The following is a 24,517-nucleotide window of genomic DNA, read 5'->3' as shown; positions in this document are numbered from 1 at the left end:
AGAGATAAATACTGGCAAGATTTGTCAATGAACAAATAGAAAAATAACCACCAACAAAGAAGGAAATAATAGCAAGGAAGGAAGGAAGAGAGGGATTGAAGAAGGGAAGACAAAGGGAGAGAGGAAGGAAGAAAGGGAAGGAAGGAAGGAAGGAAGGAAGGAAGGAAGGAAGGAAGGAAGGAAGGAAGGAAGGAAGGAAGGAAGGAAGGAAGGAAGGAAGGAAGGGAAAGAAATACTTCAACTTTACCTGAAATTGTGATGCAATTCTAGATTTGGTGATGAAGAAACTCCCTGATTCATTGTTCCAATAATATATGGACTATGAAAATACAGCATAGAAAATTTAGGTGTACAAGCAGAACTGATTAATACAATAAAACTGAAATGCAAAACACTTATGAAATATAGATTATTCCTTTATTTAATGGCACTAAGATTTAAACTGAGTGCCATGTACTTAGCTTGTTTGGCCCATTCTCTACCACTTGAGTCACACCTCCATCTTTGTTTTCTGCTGGTTATTTTGGAGATAGTATTACACAGACTTTTCTGCTTGGGATGGCTTTAAGCCACCAGAGCTCAGCTGGATTAGTCTATTTTAACAGTCATTTTAAAGGGGTCATTTTGTAATGTTAGGGTGGAAAATGACCAAGATGACTGAGCTGGAAATTACTACTGGAAGTTCTAATTCTAGCTCTAACATCAAGGGGAATCATTTTTTTTTATTAAATAGTTTTTTATTGTGAAAGTGCTGTACAGAGGAGGGGTTATAGTTACATGAGCAAGGTAATGAGTACATTTCTTATCAAGCATTGTTGTCTCCTCCCAACTACACTCCCCCGACCCCTACCTAAATGGGAATCATTTTCTCTCCCTGAGCATACTCTAGTTTACTCGTCGATAAAGTAGAGAGGTTGGATAGCATAATCATAATCGTACTTCCCACTCTAACATTTTACAATTCTTTTACTTATAATCAAATCCATTGATCACTTTTCTTTTGGAATTTCACAACTTTTATAGGCTTTTAATAACAGGAGAAGATTTGTGTTCTGCTTTTATTTTTTATGCTGATCTATTTATAATGGTTTTTATCACTAGAAGAGATTAATGAAAATATTTAGCACCCTAAGGATAATATGTATGTTGCTTGTATATTGTTCTCATATGTCTTTTCTTTAGAAACCATGCTACAATGAATTTTAGTGGGTTTTCAGTTGTTTAATACTGCACTGCTATCTTTTCATTTTCACAAGGAAATTGTAAAAATGTGACAAGGGATCCATGGTTGAACAGATTAATTGTATCTCTAGATAAAAGTTGAATTTAGATTTTGATATACTGAGCTTGAAACTCTACTTCTAAAATGTCCTTCTAGTTATTACTTTCGCCTGATTAAAACTGTTCTATCCTTGATAATATCCTTCCAGAGCACTATCTGAACATCTGTAGGAGCACAGATCAGCATAAAAGTGACAAGGACATAGTACTGAATGAACAGACATTTTAGGGAATGGGTTGTGGGAAATATGTAGCAATAGTGATTAGGGGTTCTGAAATTAATGGCATCCAGTACATGTCTTAAAATATAAATTGGTATAAGAAGTCAAATAATATCGTATTTTCAATTTTTTTTTTGGGTCCGGTCGTGGGGCCTGAACTCTGGGCCTGGGCGCTGTCCCTCAGCTCTTCAGCTCAAGGCTAGCGCTCTACCACTTGAGCCACAGCACCACTTCTGGCTTTTTTCTTTTTGCTTATGTGGTGCTGAGGAATCGAACCCAGGGCCTCAAGCATGCAAGGCAAGCGCTCTACCACTGAGCCACCTTCCCAGCCCCGTATTTTCAAATTTTATGAGCATACCATTTGTTGTATTTACAGTTGAGGAAACCATTGAAGATATCACCTAAAGAGCCCACATGATGAAGATTATCAAGAATTATTACAACTGGGAGCTCTGCGCCATTATTATCAGCACTGCACTGTTCAGCCAGGTTCGCTAGATACTGCTGCAATTCCTTAAAAAAAAGATTACATAAAAGATGATTCTATATCAAGGACAAGCAATATTTTGAAATCACATAGTATATATTTAATCCATTTTTCATTAAAATTATAGATTATTTTATTGCTATAAAAACATTCCATAAAGTAAAAAGCATTCAACCTTGAAAGTATTTCTTTAAGAAAAGAGAAAGAACAAAAAGAAGAGCCCTTACCAGCAGCAAATATAAAACGACAAACTCATTTTATAGGTCTAGATATGAAATCATATAACAAATCATAACAGTGTGACTTCATTTTTACTATTGATGTTTCAGTAACTGAAGCAGATTTTTACCAAATTTATAATTTCAAAATAGAGTAAATCCAAAATGGCAACTCTCAACTACCACTGACACTGCATGTTTCAATTTCAATTCATGTAGATGAGTTGCAACTAATAGTGGAGCCACAGGACCCTGATAAAACCAGGGACAATTATTTATTTATTTGTAGTAAATAAGCAACTGTTGATATTTATTTATTTATTTATTTTTATGTGGGCTGATACTGGAATTTGAACTCAGGGCATTACGCTCCTGTTTGGCTTTCTGTTCAAGGGTAGCCCTCTACCCCTTGAGCCACAGCTCCATTTCTGGCATTTTGATGGCTAATTAGAGATAAAAGTCTCACAGACTCTTCTATCCATGCTGCATTTGCACCAAGATACTCATATCTCAGCTTCCTGAGTAGAAAGGATTACGGGCATGAGCCACTGGTGCCTGGCAACTGCAAAATTAAATAAAACATCTGTTGTATTTCACTGAGTCATTTAATATCAGCATTTAGGATTTCTTATTCTTCTTGGTCCCTTTACAGGTATTATTCCTCTCTAATAATTTTTAATCTAAATATGATAACCAGTTCTCTGATTGACTATTCTCACAGATGGATATGCCAGGAACATAATTAGGTTTTTAGAATTATCCTAATCAGTAAAAGCATTTCCATAGTATTTGCATATTTACAATGACACTTCCAATTTGTAAATCTTGCTCTGGTTTTTTTTTATTTCCATGATCCTAATTTTGGCAGCCAGTTAAATATGTGAACTACTTATTCTCGGTCTCTAGGTGCTACCTTGTTCTAGAGATAAAACCATGTTTAGAACTAAAAGTACAGGAGATGAAACAGCTGATGGGAAGAAGGTAGGGGTGAGTTTTATTCAAATATAAACTTTACTTTAAAAACTAAGACCCTACTTGACACTAATATATTATACAATGGAATTACCAGCCGTATCTTGTGGCCTGCATCAGAGAATATAGAAAAATATATAATAAATGGTCAGGAGAATTTAATTTAACCTCAGAATAGTTAAGCCCAGAATTTTATTATTATATATTCTTTATATTATTTCAAACATATTTTTAGCAACTACCACTCATCTATTTATATTAAGTCATGCATTCTTCCAAAAATATTCACATCTACTGTTTGTTGCTTTAGACCCTGCCCTGTGAAGTACAAAAATAAGAAAACATTCTTCATTTTGCAATAGAATTCAAGTAAGTTTCACTATTCATTACAACGTACATTAATTACTTTTCTAGACAAGGAAGTTAAGTGTTTAGCCTGTAGATTCTAAACGTCACATTAAGGATTCTAAACGTCATATTAAGGATGAAAAAATTCTATGTATATTTAACCACTTTAATATAATATTGTGGTGACTGTTGTGGAGAATGTGCTGCTAGAGTTTAAGGAAAGTGGTAGGCACACTCATAAGTTATGATCAGAAAGGTGTAGTGGAGATCTATACATGACAAAGTGGTCAGGTCTAATCAGAGGGGTCTGACAGACATCATGGAGAGGTGGCATTTGAAATGAATGATGAGGAAAAGCCCAACTGAATTTTCATGATCTTAGCACACTATTACCAAACACTTTTGTGTCATGTACATTGGCACCAAGGACTAAAAGATAAAACCTAATTTCTTTGTAGACCTGAACTGTTGATCAGCAAAGAAACATCCTCAAAACTGCATCCCAACCACATAATGAGTACAGAATGCCACAAAGGAGCTCAGGGCAAGTGTCTGACTGGCTGTCAGGTTCATGCAGTGAAGGTATTTTTCCCCTCTGGTGGTACTGGGGTTGGAACTCAGAACCTCATTCTTTCTAGACAGGTGTTGTAGCAATGTTTGAGCTCTGCCCCTAGCCCAAGGGGGGAAAATAAACCTAAAGAATAAAAAGTACTGGAAAGTGTGAGTATGTGATGTGTTTCCAGAAGATTCTGGTGTTTCAGGAAAATATAGCATATGGTAACCCTGTACACAATGGAAGAAAAAAAATGGGAGAAAACTAAGGATCCATGCAGGAAATTGGATTTCTCCATACAACTAACTGCATCACTGATATTTTTTGTCTCTTGTCAGTAGGGGAGAGTATTTATCAAAAGAAACATAAAGGTGAAGATATAATGATTGATTAATATTTTTTAAAAAAGTATTCAAGGGGCTGGGAAGGTGGCTCAGTGGTAGAGTGCTTGCCTTGCATACATGAGGCCCTGGGTTCGATTCCTCAGCACCACATAAGCAGAAAAAGCTGGAAGTGGCGCTGTGGCTTAAATGGTAGAACGCTAGCCTTGAGCTGAAGAGCTGAGGGACAGCGCCCAGGCCCAGAGTTCAGGTCTCACAACTGGACCAAAAAAAAAAAGTATTCAAGGAGCTTATTCCTTATATGGCTAGGGATGTACACACGTAGCTGTAATTAACAGTGAACAATATATTGCTTGCATAGATCAAAGAGGTTGTTTTAAAGCGTGTAAAGATTAATCAGTAGGCCTAGCTTCTTCAAGATTCTGCAGTAGCAGTACAATTTGCTAATAACCATTAATTTTTATGTTTAAGTAATATTTGGATGCTTAACAAATAAGAGAACTTTCCAAACAGAAAAAAGAACAACCAAAGTCAGAAACATGAAAACATGATGTCCATATAGACAAGTCCAAGTAAGTTTTATGAAAGTCGAGAGTTACATAAAATGGAAAGGGATTTATTTCACAAGCTTAAATGATGGATGAGATCAATGGACTTTTCCAGTTGGCAAGGTAGAAAAACTGAATATTCTAGGATATTACCAAGATAAAATTGTCATTTAAATGTACAGCAAATATACTGCAAAGGAAAGGGATAGACCAGCCAAGGAAAAATACTGAAACTGCTTAATCCAAGAGACACTATGGATCTGAACAAGGAACAGTGCTACATAACAAGGAACAGTTTTTGCTTGGGTGCAGAAAGCAATAGAAAAACATTAGAGTAGTATAATGGGATAGTATTTTAAAATATACAAATATACTCTTATTTTCAAAAATGAGAATGGGTAAAGTTTGCAAATGAATGAAAGCCAATTCAAGGAAATCATGAAAAAAAAAAAAGTGAGAAACACCTGTAGATGTCCAAATGGGTGGGAAGGTGATCAAGATAAGGATGAATAGGAAAGGATAGGGACAGACTTCTGATGCCTTTTTCATAGCTGAAACAGTCATATTTTTGAAACCCTGAAAAAAATCATCCAGAGGAGAACAGGAGTGAGAGAAAATAGAATGTTGGACTATATTTTCATTCATGGTATCTGAAGAAAGATCACTCACGAAAGGAGATTTAGAAAAACTTACTAAACAAGGAGGGAGTAAATAAGGAGTAATAATTAGGAAAACCAGAAGAATTTCTATGAAAAGAAATCAACTGCAGCAACATGCTGCTTGTAAACAAGCTGGGAAGAGCAGAGACGATGACTGGTAATTAGGCAGTCTCTGGATGAGTTTGGACAAATTGAGCCAGTAAAGAGAGTGTCATGTTGTTCTCTTTCCTCTAGAGAGAGGTAGTAGATCCTTGGGAATCTAATGAAAGCTATGGATGCATCAGATGTACAAAGAGACACAAGAACTTTGTTATCATATCACTTATAGGTTTTATCTAGACTCCCCTTGAGTGCCTTTATAATCTTTACTCTGATTTGAATCTGAGATTCCTGTACTTAACACATGGCATTAAAATGTTTCACATCTATACAGAGTGATAAAGAACACACACACACACACACACACACAATGTCACAATGTACCGGATGGGACAATGGCAATGAGGTGAATCCCATATCTATAACCTTCAAAGTACACACAAAGCACCACTGTAATATAAACACTGTAGATCACATTTTCTCAGATTGTGACTCTAGACATACTAAAAATGAATCTGCCAAGTCTAACTGATCCTTCCTCCTTACTATTCCAAGTGGCTTCAGCTGGCCACATATTCTTTATAAAATCCATCTCTATCCTCCTGGGTCTGTTCTATCAAATGTCACAAAGTATAATTGCTCATGGGCATTGCTCTCCATCAAAATATTCCAGCTGGCATCTTGAGTGAGTGTGTGAAGTGTATGAAAAGGAACAGAATGTAAAATTCAAAGGGACCAAAATTATGAAAAGTTGTTTTTTTTTATTGTTTGGATTTTAATCAGCAAGCTTTCTCGGGAATGGAGCCTACATCTCTTCCGTGAGTTCCATAGCACAGCATGAAACATATTAGCCATTACATAGCTCTGTATTACTAGGGAAATGATTTATTATTTCATGCCTGATTAGTATTTTATTTCAGTTTTTCTGCAGGGTGAGCAGCCACCTCTAACACAATCTCAACTTGTCACTCTTTTTTCTCTTTTTTTTTAATATCATCCTCACTTACACCCACACCCACCTAGGGGAAAAAAAACCCTGAGAATCTTCTGTTAACTTAGGGGAAAAAAATAAAACGGCCACATTCTCTGTATCCAGCATTATTGACAGCTCATTCATATCTAATAAGGAGAAAGGAACAATAAACACTTGGTGTTTTGTGCCTTCTTGTGATAAATGCCACATGATTCATTCTTCCTATCGCTGTTTCCTAGCACTGTTCGTTCCATTCAAACACTCTTGGCAATGCTTTACGTTAGCATCATTTTGCAACATCAACCAAACTGATCTAATAATAGTATACATTTTTTTTCTGAAAAAGCTAAAAATGAAAGTATTCAAAATATTTAACAGAAATATTTCAAAGGACAGAAGCTCATTAACAGTCTTTCTTAAGTGCAAACTCTTTATATGAATGAAAATTGAAAGAATAGATGATAGTTTTTAATGTGTATTTTATTAGTAGAAATCACCTGTTTTATTTCACTGTGTCAAAATCTATCAAATGAAGCTTGAAATTAATTCAAACCTTGATATCAAGTGATTTCTACCTTTATCAAAAATTTTGGACTCCTTTAACACATCTATTTACTTATTTTCTCACAATTGTTTAAAAAAATCAAAAGATGTATATATCAGTATTGAGGAAAAGCCAAAGAGAAGACAAAGGATGTGTAAGAGATCTCAAAATCCTTTCATCTTCTTTGGCTGAAAAGAAAGCTAGAGAGTTGTTAGAAGGCTTCTGTGTAAAGCTATAAGGAGACAGGATCACAGGAGGCAATACAACAAGGAAACAATTGTGCACTTCTGCCTTCAGCTTAGAGAAGAGCCAAGTGTTCTTCCTACCACAGGTCTAGGACCCTCCTTCATGGCAATGAGTGTTTGAAACTCAGTTTGATTAGTGCTGAATTCCAAAGCAATATTTGCAACCCATGGACTGCACTTACTTCACTGTTAAGATATTACCTTATGTTCTATGAGTGTCATTGAACCTTTGAGGAGATCTATAAGACAATTTTGAACAAAAGTGCGTGCATGTATCTGCATGTGCTTGTGCAAGAAAGTTTCATTAGGAGCAAGAGCTATGATTAGTAACTAAATAAACTATACAGCAATATCTACTTTTGATGCTTTACCTCTGTTTGCCTGTCTCTCCTTCATCTCCATACACACACTCACACACACACACACACACACACACACACACACACACACACACACACACACACACACACACACACTTATCTGGGCCTACCTCATCCTACTTTTTTCTCCATTCTGTAGATAAGAAAATAAAATGAATGTGCAATAATGGGCCCTTGATGCTGCAATAGCTTAGTCTTAAAGACTTAAAGAAAAAAACATCTAGTTAACAACATTTATTATCCTTTTCCTCTGTGGACAGATAACTTTTCATCAACAGGAAAGTACTAACCATGCCCTCATCAATTACAGTTTGTAGAAAACAAATTTAACTAATGTTCTGTGCTATAGCTTAGTAACTACCTCATGGATGGGCTTTGAGAAGTGCTAAACTCCTCAGTGGATTAATCCCTGGGTAAGTTCTTATTGAACTGGCTATTAGGAGGTAGGGTTTGTTTGAAAAAAATGTATCATTTGGAGCATGTCTTTGAAGGGTATATCCTGTCTGCAACCACTTCTCTTTTTTAAAAAATATATTTTTATTGTAAACATACTGTACAGAGGGGTTACAGTTACTTGAGCAAGGCAATGAGTCCATTTCCTATCGAGCATTGTTACCACCTCCTTTGGTTTTTCCCCTACCATCCCTTACCTTCCCACCTTCCCAGCTCCTCCCTCTACTCCCCCCAGCAAAGTTGTAAAGTTCATTTTCTCTCTGCTTTTTGGCTGTCATGATGTGTGCAGCTTTGCTCTGTCATGTACTCCCTCACCATGATGCTTTGTGTCACCAAGATCCATAGCAATGGATTCAGTTAAGCTTGGACAAGAATCTTTCAAACTGTGGGCCAAAATCAACCTTTCCTCCCTTAGGCAGCTCATCTCAAGTAACTCATCACAGACAAATGACTGGGTCAGTTTAACTCATGATCATGTTGTTTTAGGATTCCATTAAGCTGTTGCTTATAATATTTGCAGTATCCAATGAGCATTGTAAGTAGCATTCACATTTTAGCTAGTAAGCTAATATAAGGAAATATCAGCCCTCCACTACTTCCTATATCCAGGATTTTTAATTTTACTCAGCATGGATGAAAGTATTGGATAGGTTTTATAGCCAATATTCTAGGTGAGAATATTCAGTCTGATTGGTATTGCACATAGACATTAGTTGTAGATGAAATAAAATATTGTTCAGTTTTCTGTTATCTTTCTAGGTATAACATGGAAGCCTCACATAAACCTAAAATTGGCCAGCTTTAGAAATGTATGGGTACATAACAGTAACTCTCAGCATTTTGTGACTTACCTTACTTGACTTGTGATCCACATTGAAAGTGGCAATTGCATCTTCTGTCTTTTTCCTCCCAGATTTGGTTATTACATATTCAGCAAGTTTGTTTGCTAAATAGGTCTTTCCAGTACCACTTGGTCCTGAGAGTATAATTCTGTGATGCTCCATCAACAAGTTAAAGTACCTTTGGGTAATTGGCTTAGGAATAAGTGTATCAAAAACGAAACTGTCCAAACTGTTTTCTTCTACCCCTGAAGGAGAAAAAAACCCAAATAACATCTTTGTTGTTTTATACAAGCTACAATTTTAAAAAAACATTGTCAATCAACAATCTTATATACATAGGAATGCTGTTATTGTAAAATAATTATCTTGCTATTTCTAACCCACAAATGTATGGTCATTTTGAGAAACAAGATATATCCGTATAAGTATAGGCTAAACACCTAAGTGAAGTTTATAATTATACAGGTACCTGTATGTGTATTTCTTTGTTTTTCCCTAACTCATTTTCCCTTCTCTTTATTACCTTCCTTCTCTCATTACATATCCCAGCTGTACAAACACTTAAGATTTTGAAGACTAAAAACTATGATGTTTGGCAAAGAATTATGAGGGGAAGCAACAGTATCTCATGTTCCTAACTCAATCACGTTAATCATAAAATCAAATATTGATGAATCCTTCTATTAACCCATAGTTCATATAGATTCATTTTGATTCTTGAACATCAACAAGCAAACAGCTATGGTAAATTTCAGGTTGACATTAAGCCTGTAATTAGTCACATCATCCAAAGCAAAGAAAGCAAGGATTAGCATCCCAATTCCCAAGTTCCATTCTCTATGCCCAATGAATATTTTTGAGAACACATATTTTTAAATCCAAGACATAGAGAGGAATATATCATTTCACAATACACATTAATACTTTTGAATCCCCCACTTATTGAAAGAAAAATCTAGAAACCCAAGTTCCCTAAATTGTATTTCTCCCTATGACTTGGCACACCTTCAGAATGGTATTCTAAGTTTCACATCTCACAACTAAATAGAAAAAAGGGTAATTGTGTTGCATTTTACATTTTTCTAATAGGATGTCAAGTTTCAAAGAAAAGCATGGCTATTTCATCAAAGTGGAGAACAAAGTTGAATGAATAGTGTAAATCAGAAACTCTGAATGGAGACCGAAAGAAAAGAAGGAAGAAAGGAAGCAAGTAAGGAAGGTAGAAAGCAAAAAGGAGAGGAACTAAATAAGAAGCTAATAGGGAGCTTTAGATTTTACCTTTTAGGTTCACAGTGATGACGTCATTATCCCCCACTAGATATCCACAAGGCAGCAGTTCAGGCACTTCTAGGTTATGAGATCTAATTAAGTCTCCTATACAGTAGCTAGCAATACAGTCAGAGCTCAGACCAAGACTAGAGGATGTATCAATTCGGAACACATATTCCTAAAATGGCACACACACAAAAATTGAAAGTGAAGTTCTATTAATTTGCAAAACAGAGAGTAATGGAGCTATAAAGCCGGTTGATAAAATGTATATATGAGTAACATAACAAATGTTAACATTGAGCAATATTATGAGAGAAAGCTTTTCTACTTGAAATAGAGAAGCAGAAGTATCTATGCAACTATTATTGTTGTTGTTGTTGTTCATTTTTTTTCTCATAGTTGGCATGCTACCATTTGAGCCATACCTCTACTTCCAACATTTGACTGGTTAATTATTGAGAAGAGTCTCTCAGATTTGTCTCTCTGGGCTGGTTTTGAAACGAGATCCTTAGATCTCAGCTTCTTGAGTTACTAGGATTATAGTCATGAGTTGGCTATCTATCCTATTAAAGTCAACTTACCTTAAAAAGACGTCTAATTACTCCATCTAAGACATCCCATTTGGTTTTGCCACTAACACCAATGGATCCTATCAAATATGACTGAGACTTCTGGTCCTTAATGAGAACAAAATAAAGATAGAATCAAGCCATGTATCTTTATGCTATTAATGTATTTTCTGCTGAAACATATTAATGGAGGTGGTGATTTAGCTCAAAGAATTCATCAAGTCCATTGATTCAATAGTATCAGATATATGATAACAAATATATAAACACATATATATCAATATCTATATTAATATAGTGGTCCATATACAAAGAAGCGTAGTCCAGCAAACTAGTCAATGAACTAAATAAATAATGGCAATATCAACAACAACAAGCAAGAGAGAGATGAAATGAAATGGTTTGTCAAGGAACACTGATTCAAGACCTTTCCAGAAGAAGGGAAATTGAAAAGTGTCAGAGAGTACTGCTTTGTATTTTGACATAGTGAGCACATCCTTAGGAAAGCAGTGTGGTGGGAGGGAAATAGTGAGATGTGTGAATATCACTATACGAATCCTAGAACTTCATTTTATTATTTAATGTTCTTATGTTTAAAAAGTCTGTAACTTGGGATTTTTATCTAAAAATCTAATTTAGCTTGAAAAATAATTATTCACTTTGTACAATTTATAATAATGAAAAATGTAAAAATAAATTAAAAATAATTATCTGTGGTATAATGGCATTTACACATTTACAAAACAAGTCCAACATGGAATTTATCAGAAAATCTACTACTTGCAAAAACTGACAGAACTTCTTTAATCCAACTAGGTATATTGGCAAATTACAAATATTAATCTCAAATCTATATTGTTGTTGGATGGGGTTTTGAGCAATTTCTAGATCTAGAAGGTATGTAGACAATTCAGGAATTCCAATTTAATTAGCATCGCTTTTATGTTGCCTAGAAACAATTACATAGACTACTAATTACGACATGAGTAGATATAATTAGTTAATGTGTTATAATTCTGGTTCTAGTCACCCAGTAAGTGACATTAATGGGTGATAGAGTAATCTAGAGTGAAGGGTTAGAGGCATGGATTTCATAACACATATCTATCATCTAAATAAGAAACGTGGCCTTAAGAAAAATCACTGAACTGCTCTAAAACTTCCATTTCTTCACCTGCAATATTTAACCCTGTAAGTTAACAACAGTCAACATCCTTGCAATGTAATCTAAGTCAGAAAAGTTGAGAAACCAACAGCTGAATGACTGTGTTGCTTTGTCACTATTTCTATAGACATTAAAATGTCTGTGTCACCACGAAATCCCACATGCAAAAACCTTTAGCCCCAGTATGTATTTGGAGCTAATCAGGTAATTAGTATTAGCTTAGCACCAATGAGCAATGAGCTCATGATGAGATGAGTTACATTGGGGTAGCCCTACTCTTCCCTTCCCACAGACACTAAGGTCAGACCAGCTGAGACTGGACCAAGAAGCCATCTGGAATGCAAGGCAACAGCCCTCACTAGCAACTAAATTGGCCAGAACCTTGACCTTGGAGTTGCTAACTGCTAGAAACAAAAGCAAACATATTTTTGTTATGGAACCATCCTTTTATCTGGTATCTTGTGATGACAGACCTAACACCCTTAAACAACTGGTCTAAGAAGCTTTATCTGAAAAATAAATATATAAACCTTCCAAAATATTGGCTTTTAGAATTATTCTAGGCAGGAAAATTTATTTTCCAGTATATTCATAATATAGCTAACATTGATACTTACACAATGTTTGAAACAGCTGCTTTTAAATCAGTTAGCTGGATTTCAGTGAGACTATTAGACATAAAGACCCACCTGGGGAAAAACGGGCAAATATGCAGCTCAAGCAGAAAACCTATGGTGTTGGATTCCTTGGTACATTTGCTCAATGCGAAAATTCACAGGTGGTATCTCACTGTGGAAACTTAACTACTTCAATTACTTTAAAATTCTAAATGATTTTTTTTCTCTTGTGGGTTGATACAAATATTTAGATTATTTCCAAATATGCTTCTTGGCTAGTCACTAGGCATTCAACTTAAAGTGTCATATTAGCTTTAAGAATGAGTATCAAGTGATGTTGCCAAATTGAAAACAAGATTTAAAATGAAAATCTTAAATGACCTGCCTAATTACATTTAACCAAATGATTACAAACAAGGCCATAGTAAAGCTATACCAGCACATCTATGTTTATTGCAGCATTATCACCATAGCTAAGATATGGAACCAACCCAGATGCCCCTCAGTAGATGAATGGATCAAGAAAATGTGACACACACACACACACACACACACACACACACACACACACACACACACACACACACACACACACACACACACACACACAGAATTCCACTGTGGAATTCTATGCCTCCATCAGTAAGAATGACATTGCCCCATTTGTTAGGAAATGGAAAGACTTGGAAAAAATTATATTAAGTGAAGTAAGCCAGGCCAAAAGAAATATAGGTCCCATGGTTTCCCTTATTTGCAATAACTAGTATACGTTCAGGATAATTTTACCAGACAATCAGAAAAGGTCAAAAGCTATGTACATATGACCATATAAGATGATGCTAAGTGAAATGAACCCTAAGATAGGGACACAAGATGTTTTTTCCTTTGTCTCTGCTATTTTCAATGTATTATGTGTTTTTGTTTCTTTTGTATGTTCTTCCCCTGTTGTCACTGTGTTTGATTCCGGTGCCCTGCATCTTGTATATACATTTTTCTAATTTGGGAAGGGGAAGGGAAATAACAAAATGCTGAAATAAGGATACAGGACGACCCATTGTAACAATGAAATACACAAGATACTGTGTTGAAAATGAACTTTATAACTTTGGGGAGGTGGGGAGGGAAGGGGTAGTGGGGGAAAAACAAAAGAGGGGGGACAATACTCAATAGGAAACATTACCTTACTCGTGTACCTGTAAGCCCTTTATACAGTATTTTTACAATAAAAAAGTTTTAAGAAAGACTTGCCTAATCAGAGAGGAGCTTGGTTAAAAAATCTATATGGACAAGCAGCTTCAATGTAATATGTTCTAATAAGTTTGGTGGAATATGTATATCTTTCTGAGGTCAACAACATATTTTTTGTGCTAGACTTTGGGCTTGAACTTAGTGCCTAGGCATTCTCCCTTAGCTTCTTTTGCTCAAGGCTGGTGCTCTACCATTTGGGTCATAGCCCCACTTTCTCAACAATATTTTTGAACCTTATAGTCTGTGTCCAAAATGATTGGCAACCCTACTGACATATCACAAACACTACCTAGAGTCTACAGATGACAGGCATAAATAAGATGGGAAATTAGATGTTTATGTCAAGGAAAAACGTTCTGCTTAATATTGGTTTCAGAGCATGAAGATGTGATACACTTCAGATACAATTCGACATGTATGGTAATGCCATTTCTCATGGTCACTGTTTACATACTTTGTGTAACATAATGAGTTAATTCGAAAGCAAACACCTCCAACAGAATATTTAGTAGAAGAAAGGCATCCAACTCAGGATTTCAGACTTTTTAGTAATGTAGAATTTAAAGGTATACCTTTGCTCGACCATAGCCCTTGCTGATAGAGACTATAATTTTCACACTGCGGCCATCCTTATGTCCAGTTGCATCACCAGCATCATCAAGCAAAATATCTACCAAAATTTAAAGAAACACAAACACAACAGAGTACGATTAGCTGAAATTTGTTTCCAGTCCCTGGTTTCTTCCCTATAGTTTTATATTTGTTCAATGGAATCTGTTTTGCATTCTAGCCTAAATGGCTTGAAAAACCACAGCTTTCAAAAAGATGAATTAAAGTTTCAATGTAAGAATTTATTTCTGATTCTAAAGATCGTTGCTCAAGTTGGGCCATTGCTTTTGAATGAGGAAATGTATTTTCCCCCACTATTATAGACAAGTCTCAATAATGTGAATAATGCATGAGTAATATTCAGTCACCATTAAAACTGAAAAGCAATCCAATTTTTCTAACCAAACCAAAATATCCAAGCACAATACCCATGTAATTTATGAATGCACAGGTGCAGAGATTGACTGTCAACTACAATTGTTTTCAAGCATTGGGCACATGTGCAGCTTTTATACCACTTACCTTATATCACTCATTATTAGGTACCGTTATTGAATTTTCACTATAGCATTAATCATCCTTAGAGGCATATTAATTCTTACTCTACTGTATACTTTATGGTAATAGTTTCAAAATCAAAATACTGCTTCTAGTAATCACCTAAAAATTACAGAAGCATGATAAAGCTCGTTAACCTTTAAAATACCATGCTTTAAATGATAATAAAGATTAAAATTTTAAATGCATTATACCAGATTAATGTTCCAATTTGAAAAACTCATTGTAAGTTATCCCAAATGTATGGTTTCCTTCAACAATGATGCTCTTACCCAGCCGTTCTTAATATGAAGATAGTGCTCTGTGGATAAGGGAAACTTAGTTATGTGCCCTAGAGCTCCTGTGCCTGGTGACAAGCTCTGATGATAATTTTATAGAGACAAGCCTTGTGACTGTAACATCATAAGAATGACAATTTAATAAGATGGCTACTGAAAAATGGATGGTTCCAATGATGTTAATAATTAAGCCTATGTAATTTTTTAAAGGAGGAGGAATAAAAACCATAAGACCTAACAAATACAACTTTTAGAGTTACAGTATAGGTATGTGTATAATATAGATCTACAGTTATATGTACATTTTATATGTACATGATATACACATTTTCTTTAGAAATTTTAAGGTGCTATTGTTGTTTTTTGGTGCCATGTTGGGGGTTGAGTAATACCCCAGCCCTTTCACTGGAAACTTATAAACCACAGAAGATAATTTCCTCTACTGAAATGTTCTCAAATTAACATCTTTCCAACTTGTGCCTTTTTCACCTTTCCTAAAATTCTGTGGAGATACTATTTCTGAATCTTCTTTAGCAGATTAAAATAATATATGACATATTTCAGAATGACTAGAAGAGTATGCAATTCCCAAAATACAAAAAAAAGAATATTTATTTGAAGTGATGCAAAAAGCTTATTATCTCAAATTGATGATTATATGTTGTTTAAATGTATTGAATTCTGATAAGTTACTATCCCATACAGATAGATAAATACCATTTCAATGTAAAAAATACTATTAAGGATTATTCTAATTAACTTGTTCTTAATTTCAGAAGTCCAGAGCAGTTCATCCTTGGCTGCTCTTATCTAAACATCTTTTTTATTTTTATTTTTTATTAAACTCTCTTTTTAGTACTTGCCTCAAATGCTCAGAAATATTCAGCCAGTGCTGAGTATCAGAAAGTGTCTGGGCATTGGGAACAAAGATCAAAGTATAAAAGAAATTTTTTGCTCCTCTGAAACTAAGTAATTTTTGCTCTTTTCCACAAGGTAATTACAGAACATGTCAAGTACCCTTCAATGAAACAGGGAATAATTACCAAGGGAAGAGAGCTCTAGATAGATGATAATCCTGGAAAGTGTCCTTGGAGAGTTATGTGTGGGAGAAATCTAGAAGACTGATAACTGCTAGTCATGTGAAGAGTCAAGGAAAGAGGTTCAGCAGACAGTCATAAGTCCAAGTGCGCTGATTATGAGCTGGAAGCATTCCAGGAACTAACAGATGTTTGGGGGAGCAGGAGTTTAAAATCAGGAGGAGGGCAGGGTGGTATAAAATGATGTTGAAATAATCCATGGATAGGTATTTAACCTCAGAGCTTATTTCTGTATCTGCTCAGCTTTGCCTGGAAACATGTGATATATCTCATGTCATATTCACTTTTTAAAGAAAATGAAGCATCAAGTGTATATTTACCCCTGAGAACAGTGAGGTAATGTTACCAGTAAATGATTGTCCTTGGCCTTTGTACAGATGAGCTACAGCAGAATTAATATGATAGGGAAAAGTCCTGGTAGTAGACCCATCCAGATGTGACTCTACATATTAATTTTTCCACTCATTAGTTGCATGCTTTGGAAACAATCTGTACAATCACTTTCCTAGGCTCTGGTTTCCGCATATACAAAGTGGGGCCCTTAAGCAGCCCCATTTTGTACAGCTACAGAAAGCATAAGCAATAGCTTTGTAAAACACCTCATGTTCTATGCCTAGTAGATTGTGCTATTCAAATAATTATTTCTTTTCTCTGTATATTTATTCAGAAATATCCTTTAGAGGGTAAGAAGATCACATCCTGACTAACTCTGGTTCTTCCTTGTTCTCAGTAAGTTGGTAGAAAAATCTGTGTAAGAATAATCTCCATGAGAGGAAAATCATGAGGAAAGTATACTCTGGAGATTTTGTAGAACACAAGTTATGGTCTTATGTATAAACATTATTTTTCTGAATTACAAGAAGCTCTAATTATCCTTTATTATCCTTTAAATATATATGCTAAAAGTGAGTGTATATATTTATGCAATTTTTATATTTTTATAATATATTAGTTATAGCTATAGCAATAGCCACAAAAGAATTTGAAAAGATTCTAGATTTTTTGAAGATATGTGATTTATGAAAATGTAATCAATAACCGCATCATTTTTAAAAAAATATCTTCTTCCTCCTCTTGATTTGTCTACATTTGAATGGTTTAAGACAAGCAGCAGAATCTCCAGGGTCCACAGTGAAGTCTAGTTGCCAAGGAACATCAATATTACTGGTTTCCAAGCGTCATCTGGTGGTTGGACTTTGTAATTACCACAGATCTTCATGTAAACATTTCCTACTAAACTCTACGTATATCAAATGATTCAATGTCATAGGAACAGTTCTACTTGATAAGTGAATGGCTCATTATATATCAAGATGAAACAGTATCATGTGATTCTGCAAGAAATTGAATCCAAACTCTACCCTTCTTCTACCATTAGTCCTGCTGTGCACAATAACAACCTAGCATTTTCTTTTGTTTGCGGAAAATTTAATAAAGCTGCAGGCAGGGTGACACAGCAACATTGTGTTTTCCCTAGGCAACAGCGAGAAGGCCCATCTAGCTGAATTCAGAAATGGCTTTGTACACTGAAAACTCTATTAACTGCCATGGAGTTATTATATTCTGGGAGTATTAATCATCTCCAAGAATATTCAAGGATGCTGTCCTCCCAAAGTGCAAGAAAAAATTTTTAAACATAGTATGAAAACTGTACCTCTAAGATTCAATATTTCACAGAGAATATTCTTATAAAATTACAAGTAGAAAAATGTTTGAAGATAAAAATAGGCTATTTTTGAGCATGCATGTTAACATTCTGAAGGGCAATGATCTCCAGATTCTAAATGTGCCCATCCCTGCTGAGCTGTAGACCAACTGTGGGTTGGGCAGGTATCTGCACTAACTCACCTGAGGTAACAGACTCTGTGATGTTCAAGTTGTTGAGGGAAAGCCCCAGGGACTGCCGGGAAGAAGAGGAAGACGCAGTGCTTGAGGATTCTGATGGTGGCCGAGCAGGCTTAGCAATGTTACCAGTTTCAGCCTTCAACCGATCATTTTCAGCCTTTAGTATTTCTATTTCATTCTGTTACAAAGACAGAAAACAGAAGAAAGGGCACCGAGGTTTGTAGGGGAGGCGGGTAGTTTGTTAAAGTATATGGTAATAGGTTAAATAAATACAAATGATAAAAACAGCATTTTCTTGTACAGAAGAAAAGTTAGCTTTTGCTGACTCTTACAGGTACATACACCTGGGTTCATACAATAGACACCATATTGTTATTGTTGTTGTTAACTATTTGGGGTGCTAGGAACTGAACCTAAGGTCTCACACATGTTAGGTATGAACTCTACACTAAGCTGTATTCTCATTCCTATTGTTTAAAAATATCATATTTCATACAAGTTTTTCAGGACTTAGTCTCATTTGAATTGACAATAATATAGCCAGGTCCTGGTGGCTCACATCTGTAATTCTAGCTATTCAGAAGGCCAAGATTTGAGGATCACAGTTCAAAGCCAGTTTGGGCAGGACAGTCTAAGAGACTTGTCTCCCATCAACCATTCAAAAGCTGGAAGTGGAGGTGTGGCTCTAGGGTACAGTGCTGGCCTTAACTGAAAAAGCCAAGTGTGACTGTGAGGCTGAAATCATTGGCACAGAAACAAATAAAACACCGAAAGAATAATATAATTTGATAGTTCCTCACACTTATTTTAAAAGTGGTATTAGAATCTTGTAGGCAAATAATGCTACCTTACTTCCCTGAATTCAGGGAGACCAGAAAAATAGAGAAATAGAAATAATACAAACAAGGTGATTTATAGTTATTTCAGCATACTAGCTAATAAATGGAAAAAGGGCTTTTTTTTTTAAAAATAAAGTACTAAGCTCATAAAAACAACATAAGCCTATTTGTGAATCTATACAGTAGCAGATGAATCTGCTCAGCAAATGAGTATTTTCTTATTTCTATTGTCTGTGGTAGTGGGGATTATTGATTTACAATAATAAAATAAGAATTTACTCTAAGCACTCACTACTTCTGAATTTAGCTTTGAGATGCATCCAAAAGATACAGAAGCTTTACTTTTACAGTTGGCCTTCTAAATCACTTTTACTTTTATATTCAGAATGCTTCTTTTGAAGCATGTAGTCCCCTCATTATTTTTGTTTTTCAATGTAAAGTAGGTAAAGGTATTTTTGAAAGTCAGATTTCAAAAGAATAACTTTCTAGAACAATGCTAATATAAAGGTAACTTATAGAAGAGTGAAGAATCAAAAATTGTAGTCATTTCTGTAAAACATGGCTTTCAGCCAGAATCTAATCACTAGTACAAGTATCCTTAATGATCCTTGAATAGAACTGCCTAGTTTGCTTTCTCACTGCCAAACTAGAATTCAGAAAATTCTCCATTTAGTACTAAAAACTGAGTTGTAAAAACTGTAGACACAGAGGACAATTCCACAATGGCTTTAAGAGTGAACTTGATTGTAGGGAAAGCCAGACAAGAGGAAGGAAAAAAATCACCCTCCAGAATTATAATTTTTCCATTTCCTTCTCAAAACATGCTGAATTCAGCACAGACCTGCATCCTGTTCATGGCTTCCCGGATCTGATCAAGATGGTGGGCAGAGCTGAGGGCCTCCAGCCGAATATCTGTTAGTTTTAATTCTTTTTCTCTGAGCTCGCTCTTAAGCTGCAGAATTATCTCTGCCTCAGCCTCTGTGCATTCACAGATCCTAAAGGAAAAAAACAACAACACAAAAGTCAGTGGTGTCGGTGGTGGGAGAAGGGGGAGAGTCAAAAGATTAGTAAAAGAAATCCCTCTTTTAAGGGCTGAACTGTAATAGCATCCAAAAATCACAGGCTGTTGGCAAGACCTAGAAAAAGGAGCGAGTTCCAGCAATAGTAATGCAAAGACAAGTCCAAAACTGCAGACTAAATGTCCTTTTTGATCTTTTCTTCTTATTTTCTGAAGTTTACAAAACAATGTACTGTTACGCAATGCTAAGTGATCCTTAAAATTCTGTGATTGCTGTGATTACATACAGAACAGAGGAGTCATAGTATAACTGTATTTCATTCTATATTCTTGGCAACTTGTGAAATATTCCCTCTCCCTACCCCACCTCCCCTCTTATTGTACAATTATGAAGCTTGAATTAAGGATGTAGGTGCTGTCCTTCAGCTTTGTTGCTGAAGGTTGGTGCTCTACCACTTGAGCCATAGCCTCATTTCTGGGTATTTTTTGGTGGTTAATTGAGTTACCTGGATTTTCCTGTCTGAGCTGGCTTTGAACCATAATCCTTAGCTCTCAGCCTCTTGAATAGGTAGGATTACAGGCATGAGCTACAAGTGCCCAGCAAATTTTTCCTTTTAAAAAGCCAAGTTATTGTATCTCACAATGTTGATAAAAAAGTGTACATACCATAACCTTATTTGCCTCACACTAACATTTAGTAATGAAAATCCAACATAACTATTGTCAAAAATAAATTAAAGAGATTAGCTTGAAACATTTAAATAATGGATGAGTGTTATATAATCTTCCCATGGGCTCAGCAGATTTAGGAGATCACAACACGTGAAGCTAAAGCACAGACTAAAGTCTATGCCTTAGCTGCCCCCACAGGCAGGCTAGCGGAGAGCTGTGTGAAGGTCATATACGTCATACACTTGTATTTTGTGTACAGCTTTGTAGAAAATCAGGCAAAGGAATCTGTTTATATTAATTTTACATTATTATCATTTAAAATAGTATTTGGACTCAGATTGTTGATTATAATATGCCATGACACACTCTTCTCTCATAATTATGGAAGATGTAAAATTCAGTAGCCACAGCATAAAGGTCCTGTTGAATCCATATTCTATAGCTGTCATTGTCTTGGGTGCATAAGAAAATCAGAGTTTAAATAGTGAATAAAACAGAATCTTCTCATCATGGCCCAAGATGGCACAAATGTTAGAGCACCAGCCTTGAGCAAAAAAGAGAAAAAGCTAAGGGGCAGGGCCTAAGCCCTGAGTTCAAGCCCTAGTATCAGCAGGCACACATACATGCACAGGTAAACACACACACACACCAACACAAAGTGAGCTAATATGGAAATACTATGTTAGATTATCCAATATCCAATACAATGAAAGACAAACAGATTGCAGATTGATTTTTTTTAAGAAACTAAGTTTTAATTGAAAACACAGAGAGAGGTATTTGTGGGTGGAATGCATGCATGTGGTTTTAGAGAAAACAGAAGCAAATACTCCTAGGTTAGCATTCCAATCTTGACAGCTCTCGTATGCATCAAACCATGTTACCGAGATCTATGCTTGTAGATGACAGGGCCATTTTGCCTTTTCTTTGGTGGCCAGACAAGGGATGACCTGCATGTGTGCACAGTCAGACAGATAGATGGATAATTCCAGTGAAAAAAAGCAGTACAATAATTAGAGAAGTGAAGAGTAGGATCAAGAAGCATTTGTATTTTAATGTTCAAAAAAAAAAACAAAGCATGAAGTAAATTTTCTCTACCATTCCCAGAAAACTCTGGAGATGTTCAGATCTGAGACTGCAGTCAGGCAGGTGGCACTTGGTCCCTTTTTGAATATATACATGGGGCTTGGCCTGAGGTTGTGTTTCATAAACAGGTGGACAGCCTTCAGAAAGACACTTACGCAGAGGCAGACTGAGATGGCTTCATGGATCCTGAGCCACAGTCTCCAACATTATGGGTCAGTTTTGGGGAGGCTGGAAGGGAGGAATCAGTAAGCTCTTCGATGTCCGAGTGAGAGGAAGGAGGCTTGGTGGACTTTTTCTTTCCGAAAGCTTGTTTGAAAGAGCTTCTCAGCTGAAAGAAGGACAGAAATTACCTTCCTTGTCTATTTGTCCTTGGAGGACTTTGGCTTAGGGGCGTTAGTTAGCAGGTGCCATCCTAGCCACTGCCTGGGGTCAGTATAAATAAGCAGAGTATTAACAAATGCAGCACAGTATCTCTAAAAAAAATAATCAAATGATACTGCATTCAGTGTTTTCCCTTTATCTTTGTATTAATCCAGCTCAGCGCAAACATGGAAGGATTTAAAATAGTGCAAGGTCAAGGGCACGGCTGTCAGAGCACTCATTTAAAACTAAGTACCTTGAAGAGATCTCCACTCCCAGTGCTTTCTCTCTTCAAGGCAATTTGTTTTAAATGGCCACTTTAGTGCTACAATCAAGTCATATCCTGCTGACAGTACAAACTTAAAAAGCAAAATGAATCAAATTCACCTACCACTTCATTAATTGTGGCTTTCTATTCAAATTTTCAAATCCCAGACTATTGAAAACCAGAATTGGTGTCCCCTACAGCTCTATTCAGAAAGAGGTTTTGCTTTCCTTTAAAATTTGAGATTAAAATGGAAAAGACACAAAGAAAAGACATACAAGGTAATCTGTTTTTAAGAGGTATAAAAGCCTACTGCCAAAATGAATAGCATTCATGCCAAGGGAGGGATTTTTGTATAGATGCATGCCAAATTGTCCACCGGTTATATTCACCTCACTTCCTCTACAGTTCACCTTGCAGAAACATGAAAGAGTGTGGAATTACAAATCAAGGGAATGAAGGCGGATCAGTATTTTAAAATAAAACCTGCATAAACATTTTTTCAAAACAAAAAAGATATATATTTTTCATTATTTACAGAAAGTACTCCAGGTAAATCCTGATAGTTTTGCTTTAGATTTCAAGAATTGCATTCACTACACATCTACCTTTTTGTGGTAGAAACAAAGGAAATCCTTTACTTCAACGTGCTTAAACTTTCTGCAGTGTCAGCTTGTTCTCTTCAATTGTTCTAAGTAATTGTTTAATAATACCATAAGTTATGCCAAAACACATGCCTTGCAAACTTAAGGTGCAATTCTGTGGCAATTCTTTTCTGTATTTCTATTGGGTTCTCTTAAGTGAAAAATAACATAGAAACACTAATGTAGATGATTTTGTATGGGATGGAACTTGGAGTCCGGTGGACTCCATGGTGACGAATGACTTCCAAGAACTCCTGTGTACTTTTATCCAATCCAATACTCCATTCCTCCACATCACCACTACCACCATCATTATTACAACCACAACCATCACCATTATCACCACCGCTACCACTCTCATCACCATCACCATCATCACCATCACCATCACCATCATCATCATCATCATCATCATCACCACTGCCACCACCGGCACCACTACCATACATCATTACCACAAAACCATCATCACCACCACCACCACCATCTTCATAATCCTATACTTCTTTGTCTCCATCCTAACAACTCCAACATGTATGCTTTTCAGCACTATGAGAGCCTAATCTTGGTGATAAGCACACCAGTTCTTTGAATACACTTTGTAAACCACTATAGATCTCTGAAGTCTCAAGAACAAGAACAATATCTAAGTCATCACACCGTAATGAAGCACTGAATTAGATAAGTAATAAAGGCTTACCCAATTTTTCTTTTTCTTTTTCTTGGAATCGGCATCATTACCACTGCCAATGCTGGAATGGCTTGTGGCACTGTTGATACTAGACACACTTTCTGAGGAATGTTGTCTTCTGATGCGGAGATCTGGCAATAATAATAGAGAGGGTCACATTCTGTGAGTTGCAATCTGGACAAACATGTCTTTGATGCTTTCGGAGAGGAAGTTCTCCAATAAAGTTCAACAAGACTTTATAAGATTATTTGGGATAGTTTCCATCTTACGAGTTTAATACAGTACGACCACATTTGCTTTAGTGAGCAGTTTTCTATGATAAGATTCAATGGGAATCTCATATGAATGCCTAACACTGGAGGCTTAATGAGTTCTGAATTTTATCCAAGAATGAAATGTTATGCTGGTGCTTTCTACTGAATACCTGGGCCAAAATGTACTTCCAAAATGATTTATTCTGAATGATTAGTTCCATGGGAAAATATAATAGAATGTAAGTTAATTCTGTCCTTTTAATATT

The 24,517-nt window shown here is 35.8% G+C and overlaps 1 protein-coding gene across 10 annotated transcripts in view; it reads right to left on the bottom strand.

Annotated features, from left to right (window-relative positions):
- Nav3 (neuron navigator 3) overlaps positions 1-24,517 on the bottom strand; it is a 660,839-nt gene that overhangs the window by 13,893 nt on the left and 622,429 nt on the right. For all 10 annotated transcript variants that reach the window (XM_069989107.1, XM_069989142.1, XM_069989115.1 and 7 more), the window contains 10 exons: positions 24,007-24,128; positions 22,193-22,365; positions 20,103-20,256; positions 18,426-18,600; positions 14,608-14,705; positions 11,018-11,113; positions 10,443-10,611; positions 9,174-9,409; positions 1,861-2,015; positions 248-319 (listed from right to left, as the gene is read on the bottom strand). In XM_069989107.1, the coding sequence (XP_069845208.1) occupies positions 248-319; positions 1,861-2,015; positions 9,174-9,409; positions 10,443-10,611; positions 11,018-11,113; positions 14,608-14,705; positions 18,426-18,600; positions 20,103-20,256; positions 22,193-22,365; positions 24,007-24,128 (1,450 nt within the window). The remainder of the gene's footprint in view (positions 1-247; positions 320-1,860; positions 2,016-9,173; positions 9,410-10,442; positions 10,612-11,017; positions 11,114-14,607; positions 14,706-18,425; positions 18,601-20,102; positions 20,257-22,192; positions 22,366-24,006; positions 24,129-24,517) is intronic.

The sequence above is a fragment of the Dipodomys merriami genome, unplaced genomic scaffold (assembly GCF_024711535.1).
Source record: "Dipodomys merriami isolate MVZ:Mamm:240054 unplaced genomic scaffold, mDipMer1.0.p SCAF_10, whole genome shotgun sequence".
NCBI classification, from domain to species: Eukaryota; Metazoa; Chordata; class Mammalia; order Rodentia; family Heteromyidae; genus Dipodomys; species Dipodomys merriami.
The sequence above is the reverse complement of the archived record's forward strand: the minus strand, read 5'-3'. Positions and strand labels throughout refer to the sequence as shown.